Source organism: Peromyscus leucopus, chromosome 7 (genome assembly GCF_004664715.2).
Source record: "Peromyscus leucopus breed LL Stock chromosome 7, UCI_PerLeu_2.1, whole genome shotgun sequence".
Lineage (NCBI taxonomy): Eukaryota > Metazoa > Chordata > Mammalia > Rodentia > Cricetidae > Peromyscus > Peromyscus leucopus.
In genome coordinates this window covers 84,969,867-84,977,227 of record NC_051069.1, presented here as the reverse complement: position 1 = coordinate 84,977,227, position 7,361 = coordinate 84,969,867, and the positions used below count along the sequence as shown (strand labels likewise).

The 7,361-nt window shown below is 46.4% G+C and overlaps 1 protein-coding gene across 1 annotated transcript in view; it reads left to right on the top strand.

Annotated features, from left to right (window-relative positions):
• The first annotated feature begins 2,252 nt into the window (after positions 1–2,252).
• Positions 2,253–7,361, top strand: part of LOC114691000 — a 31,752-nt gene continuing 26,643 nt past the window's right edge. Inside the window, exons 1-2 of the mRNA XM_028866067.2 lie at positions 2,253–2,501; positions 4,773–4,925. Of these exons, the coding sequence (XP_028721900.2) occupies positions 2,322–2,501; positions 4,773–4,925 (333 nt within the window). The 5' untranslated portion in view covers positions 2,253–2,321. The remainder of the gene's footprint in view (positions 2,502–4,772; positions 4,926–7,361) is intronic.

Sequence of the window (7,361 nt, the reverse complement as noted above, 5' to 3'; positions counted from 1 at the left end):
AAATCTTGTCAGGCCAGCCATTTAAATAAAAAAATTAAAAATTAAAAAAATATATATCCTACTTGTTGGGCTCAGTAGAAGCCACTTGCCACCAAGCTTGGAGACCTGTTTTGAATTCTCGAACCCACCTGGCCAGAACAGAGAACTGACTTCTGTAAATTGTCCTCTGACCTCCACAGCCCTGACTGTGGCACACTGGAACTCACACTTATGGCCCACATAGCCATGGGCCACACAGGCCTGGAAAGGAGGGTAATGCTAGACAGAGACACAGGACTCTGGGTTTACTTCAAGAATGAACGGTTCACTGGGCAGTGGTGGCGCACGCCTTTAATCCCAGCACTCGGGAGGCAGAGGCAAGTGGACCTTTGTGAGTTCGCAGCCAGCCTGGGCTACAGAGTGAGATCCAGGAAAGGCGCAAAGCTACACAGAAAAACCCTGTTTCGAATCCCCCCCCCCCCCAAAAAAGAATGAACGGTTCTCTTTTCTTTCATTCCCCATTGCTGTTTATATAGGATTTAGCCAGCAAGGCTTAAGCAAAAGTCTCTATGACCCCTCTATCAGTGTTCCTTGGTCTGCCCTTGGCTGTTCTTGTGGTCCATTTGCATCAGAGGACATCTCTCCTTAGACATTACCTCATCCTGCAGCTTTCCTCAGTCGGGCAGCCTTATCTTGTGCCTGAGAAAGGAACTGCAGACCTGGATGGATGAACACAATACATAATTTTTAAAAACACTAACCTTTCTTAATGGAGAACATTTGCAGCCCATGCATGTGGAGTTTGTCCATCCGTAAATGCTTAGCATCAGCTGGTAAAAAAAAAAAAAAAAAAAAAAAAAATTGCCGGGCGGTGGTGGCGCACGCCTTTAATCCCAGCACTTAGGAGGCAGAGGCAGGCGGATCTCTGTGAGTTCGAGGCCAGCCTGGGCTATCAAGTGAGTTCCAGGAGAGGCGCAAAGCTACACAGAGAAACCCTGTCTCGAAAAACCAAAAAAAAAAAAAAATTATTCCCTAGAGTGAATAATGCTGCAGACTTTCTCCTGGACATCAGTCGGGGCTACTGTAACAAAACACCAAGTGTAGGCTGGCTGCTTTAAAGAATAAAAGTGGGAGCTGAGGCAGAGGCAGGCAGAGCTCTGTGAGTTCGAGCCCAACCTGGTCTACAGAGAGAGTTCCAGGACAGCCAGGACTATACTGAGAAACCCTGTTTCAAAAAAGCAAATAACAAAAAAAGAAGAAGGAAAAGGAAAGAAGGAAGGAAGGAAGGAAGGAGGGAGGGAGGGAGGGAGGGAGGGAGGGAGGGAGGGAGGGAGGGAGGGAGAGAAGGAAGGAAGGAACCCCCTGGGGAGGTTGAGGCAGGCAGCTGGAGTTCCTGATTGAGCTTTCTCTCCACAGATGAGCTTCCCATGGCCGAACTTTGCTTCCCTTTCCCATGGCAGGAATTCTCATATTATTAGATAAACAATAATAATGGCTGTTGGAGATGGATTTCACTGCCCTCTCCCCTCCTTGTCACAGAGTTAGGGGTCCAGCCCATCTCCGAACAGGGGTCTTGGAGGCCACCTGACACACATGCTTAGATCTGAAGGGAGGGGCACTTGCAGAACCATCTTTACAGTGAACTTAAATAGCACATGACAATTTACCAATATAATGTGTGTTTTAAATGCCTGCTTCTTTTTCAGTGTTGAACCCAGGGCCTCATGCATGCTAGGAAAACACTTTTCAATTCAACTATATTCCCAGCTCAAGGTCCGCATTCTTAACCCCATCAGTATGCACAGTCTGGCAAGAACTGAATCAATAAAGAGAACTCTGCTGCTTTAAAACTAATAGGTACTGAATAGTACCCTGAATTAATATTATTGCACCTCCTCATAACTGAGTCCATGGGTGCTGCCCTCAATATAAAGAAACAAAAATATGGACCCATGGCTATGGAAATTGGAAACTGAGTATCTCTGTAGTGGCTCTGAACTCAATTCGCTAGGGCCACTTAGGATAAAAAGCCTTTAAGATTCTTGGAGAAGCCAGGCGGTGGTGGCGCACTGCCTTTAATCCCAGCACTCAGGAGGTAGAATCAGGTGGATCTCTGTGAGTTCGAGGCCAGCCTGATCTACAGAGTGAGCTCTAGGACAGGCACTAAAACTACACAGAGAAACCCTGTCTTGAAAAACTAAAAACAAAACAAAACAAAAAGATTCTTGGAGAAGAGCTCACAACAGTGTTTTCTGGATTTCAAGGGCGAGGCATGTTTTGTGCTGGATTTCAGCTTAAGTTACTGTTTTCAGAAGCCAAGTGGAACCGAACACTATAAAACAATGCCAAGAGCAAAGGAAAGAAAACGAAAACCCAAAGGGGCTCCCCCATCGGTGGTTCCGGTTCTTCAGAAGTTCCTGAAGACGTATCAGAAGTACTGCGTACAGTCTCGGACATCCCCGTGTCCCGCCATCCAAAGGGACCTGAAGAGCAGCATTGACAGAGAACAGATCCTCAGGAGGGTGAGTGGGGGGACTCTGTCCTTCTCCGAAATAGACTCCCTGGGCTCGGTCCAAAGCCGACTCTCCCCCAGCTCTGCATTAGCTGACATTCACAGCTTGGCTCACCAGACACCACGCGACTGCTCCACTCTTCTGCCCCGCCCCCGACCACGCCCCTGCCCTCCTGACTGCCAGAATGTTTGCTCGGGGAAAGAGTCCCCCGAAATTCACATGATACCACCTTCTCAAGTTCCTCTTTAAGCTCCCCTCTTTCCTCCGATTCTGGCCTCCCTGAGTCGCGCCCTCCTCCCCTCTAGCTCTCTTCCCACCTGTTCCTCTCTGCCCACCTCATCTGCCCTCCGGGTTTCTCTGCTCCCTTCTTTATTCAGTTTCTACCGAATGTTCCCACACACGTCTCCCTGTTCCAGTGAGGGGCTTCCCACAACCATTCTTTTAAAAACTCATGTGTATGTGTGTGTGCCAGGTTGTCTATATGGCACCGCACAGGTGCTGGCAGAGGACATCAGATGCCCTGGGACTGGAGATGCCCAGGGTGGATGCGGGAGTCAAACCCTGATCCTCTGCAAGACGAGCAAGGGCTCTTAACTGTTGAGCCAGCTCTCCAGCCCCACATCGTCCTTTGGGGAGGGGGTAAAATAATATTGATTTTTTTTAAGAATTACTTATTTATTATCTATACAGAAGAGGGTGCCAGATCTCATTACAGATGGTTGTGAGCCACCATGTGGTTGCTGGGAATTGAACTCAGGACCTCTGGAAGAGCAGCTGGTGCTCTTAACCTCTGAGCCATCTCTCCAGCCCTTGATTAATTTTTTAAAGATTTGATTTTTTTAGTTATATGTATGGGGAGAGGTGTGCATATGAGTACAGGTACTTATGGAAGTCAGAAGGTATTGGATCCCCTGGAGCTGGAGTTACAGGACATTGTTAGCTGCCCAACATACTCTCAACCACTAAGTCATCTCTCAACCCCACTGATTAAGTTTTGTTTTTACTATAGTTCTTATAATTAGCCTCCACCAGACTTTTTTATTACAGCCATCATCAGAAATACAATTAACATCCCATCCAGTATGAATCTCTGGGTAGACGCAAGTAACTACATAAGGTGGAAGCATGCTCAGATGAGGCTTCTCCATTTTGATTATGAATATCATTTAGAGCCTTATGAGGGGCTGGAAAGACAGGTCAGTGGTTAAATACTTACTGCTAGCCGGGCAGTGGTAGTAGCACACACCTCTAATCCCAAAACTCAAGAGGCAGAGGCAGGTGGATCTCTGAGTTAGAGGTCAGCCTGGTCTACAGAGCAAGGAGTGAGTCCAGGAGAGCCAGGGCTACACAGAGAAACCCTGTCTCAAAAAGAAAAAAAAAAAAGAAAGAAAGAGAGAGAGAGACAGACAGACAGAAAGAGAGACAGACAGAAAGAGAGAGAGAAAGAAAGGAAGGGAGAAAGAAAGGAAGAAAGAGAAAGAAAGGAAGGAAGGAAGGAAGGAAGGAAAGAAAGAAAGAAAGAAAGAAGGAAAGAAAGAAGGAAAGAAGGAAAGAAAGAGAAAAAAAGAAAAGAAACTTGCAGCTGGGTAGCAGTGGCACATGACTTTAATCCTAGCACTCAGGAGGCAGAGGCAGGCGGATTTCTGTGAGTTCGAGGCCAGCCTGGTCTACAGAGCGAGATCCAGGACAGGCTCCAAAACTACACAGAGAAACCCTGTCTCGAAAAACAAAAACAAAAACAGAAAAGAAACTTTCTGCTTGAACATCGTGCCAAGGTTGGTTCCCAGCACCCACAAGGGGGCCCCTCTAACTCCAGTTCCAGGAGATCCGATGCTCTCTTCCAGCCTGCAAGGGCACTGCACACACACACATAGGCATACACACAGGCAGAACCCTCAATAGGCATAAAATTAAAATAGATAACCTTTAAAAAACAAAAACTTTATGAATCAATCATCACTATCCTTGCTATGTAAGATGCAATTCAATGGTTTTTCCTGCCTTTCTATTTCCTAAAAGAAAAAGAAAAAGTTGGTTGTACAAAACTAAATTGATTTTTGTGACCTAATCGTGGGCAGTAACCTGTAGTGACTCTGACCTACAGAGCCATGAGCTTGTCCTTGGCAGGAATGTTATCCGTTGGCTCCCCACCCCCTGGTACACAGGCAGTAACTATCTCAGACGTTCATGAAGCCATCTGGTGGCAGTATTCCTTTTCCACACATCCGGATGCATGGGTATCTCTTTATGATGGCCACCTATAATTTTCTCACACTCCAGTTCATGCTGGTAAGAGCTGGTGACGCCTCCGTGAGCAGCCCGCCTGTGTCCTTGGAGCCTTTGCTCATGGCCATTCGAGATGAGAGCTACATGCTGGGGAAGGAGATCTGTGTCTGGGGCCTCCAGCTGACCAACCCCGAGATCGCCAGGCTCGTGAGTGTGGTTTCAGTTCCTTCACACCCTAAATTAAAAACAAGCACACAACACCCTGTATTCCAGATATAGTCTATTTTATTTCTGACTTATTGATATGCTGCAAGATTTTCTTTCTTGGGCTGGAGAGACGGCTCAGTGGTTAAGAGCACTGGCTGCTCTTCCAGGGGTCCTGCGTTCAATTCCTGGCAACCACATGGTGGCTCACAACCATCTATAATGAGATCTGGTGCCCTCTTCTGGCCTACAGGCATGCATGCAGACAGAACACTGAATACATAATAGATAAATAAATCTAAAAAAAAAGATTTTTTTCTTAAAAACAACATTATTTTAATGAGATTCTTCAAACTTATTTTAAGTAAGTTTTAAATAAATTTTAAATAAGTCCCATCTTGTTTGTTTGGTTGGTTGTTTTTGTTTTTTGTGGGTTTTGTTTTTGTTTGTTTGTTTTTGAGACAGGGTTTATCAGTGTAGCCTTGGCTGTCCTGGAACTCTGTAGACCAGGCTGACCTTGAATTCAGAGATCCTCTTGCCTCTGCCTCCTGAGCGCTGGGATTAAAGGCGTGTACCACCACCACCACCACCACCACCACCACCACCACCACCACCACCCTGCCAGTCCCACATTTTTAAGAAAATGTGGAAAATGACAGAATATCCATAAACCCACCTCCCAGTTGTAATATACCCCTTTTAGATTAATTTTTTAAAAGATTCACTTATGTAACTTTATGTGTATGAATGTTTCTGCATCCCTGTCAGATCCCCTGGAACTGGGGTTACAGGAGGTTATGAGCTGCCGTGTGGGTCCTGGGAACTGAGCCCGTGTCCTCAGCAAGAGCAACAAGTGCTTTTAACCCCTCTGGCATCTCTCCATCCCCATAATATACTCCTTTAAATGAATAACATGGACAAATACTGACCAATGTGATACAAAGCTTCAGTTCCTCTCTGCCCCGCCTGCTTCCTAAAGGTGGTGCCTGCCTAAGGGAGATGTGTCTCCACCGTGCACACACTAACACTTTTAGCAATATGCATGCATGTTGTCTACATAAGTATGATTTTGTAAATCAGACTTTCACTCACATTATGTTGTCAAGAATCACCTGTGTTCAATAATTTTAACCGTTATTCTATTACATATACAATGATAGATCAATCTCTTTTAGAAATTGAGCTTCCCGCCGGGCAGTGGTGGTGCACGCCTTTAATCCCAGCACTCGGGAGGCAGAGCCAGGTGAATCTCTGTGAGTTCAAGGCCAGCCTGGTCTCCAAAGCGAGTTCCAGGAAAGGCACAAAGCTACACAGAGAAACCCAGTCTTGAAAAACAAAAAAACAAAAAAAAAAGAAAGAAAGAAAGAAAGAAAAAGAAATTGAGCTTCCTTTATTACAAGTAAGAACTCCACTTCTGGAAAAGTCAAATCAGATAATCAAGACCAGCTCTTTGGCTGAGAACTAGCTAAGCTAAACACACGTGTGCATATGCATGCATGCACACTCATACACGATTCAAAGGAGGATAGAGGTGTGTGTCCATGGGGGGGGTGTCCCTGGAATATTTAATTTAAAAGATGGTAGTTGAGAAACTTAGAAACATCATCAAGAAACTAAGCTGGGTATGGTGGTGCACACCTTTAATTCCAGCGCTTGGGGGCCAGAGGCAGGAGGATCTCTGTGAGTTCCAGGCCAGCCTGTTTACATACCAAGTTCCAGGCCACCCAGGGCTGCGTAGTGAGACCCTATCTCAACAAAGCAAAAGAAAACACACAGAGAAAGAAGTTGAAAAGCTTGCTCTCGGGCCCTCTCTTTTAGACTCTCCTTCCCCTTCAGCAGCAACGCCCCCTGAAACCTGGAGACAATGCGGGCAGTGAGACCAGAGGGGCTGAGGCCATGGAGGACCAAACTGACCAGGAAGCAGTGCTGGGTGATGGAACGGGACTTAGAACTCAAACAAAAGAAAGAGTGTGCAGGAGGGAGGAAGGATGTTTGCTTTTCGTGGTGTTTCAGCGCACCAATAGTAACCCTAACTAGGACACAGGGCTGGAAGCCCTGGCTTTTTGTCGGCCCTTTGTGCAACCAGCTCAGCCCACGCTAGCTAGTTGGGGGGGCGGGGGCGACTCACATCATGCAGAGCAGTACCGGCCCTGTGGCTACGGCTCAACTTTTCAACCTCAGCCAAGGGATCATTTGAAATCCTAGATCTGACCAATATGTCAATATGTCATTACCCGAAAAGGCCCTTAGCCTTCCAAATCCACCCAAGCCCTCCAAGGCTTCTGTTCTGTGCTGGTTGGAACTGCTGAAAGGTGGCCTCATGCCAGCCCCACGACTGGAGGTTTTAAATGCTCTTTCCTTTCAGACAGGGATTTAACCATCACTGGTATCCTTGGTTACCACAAAAATGAGCTGTCCGTGGACCTCTCCACTATGGAG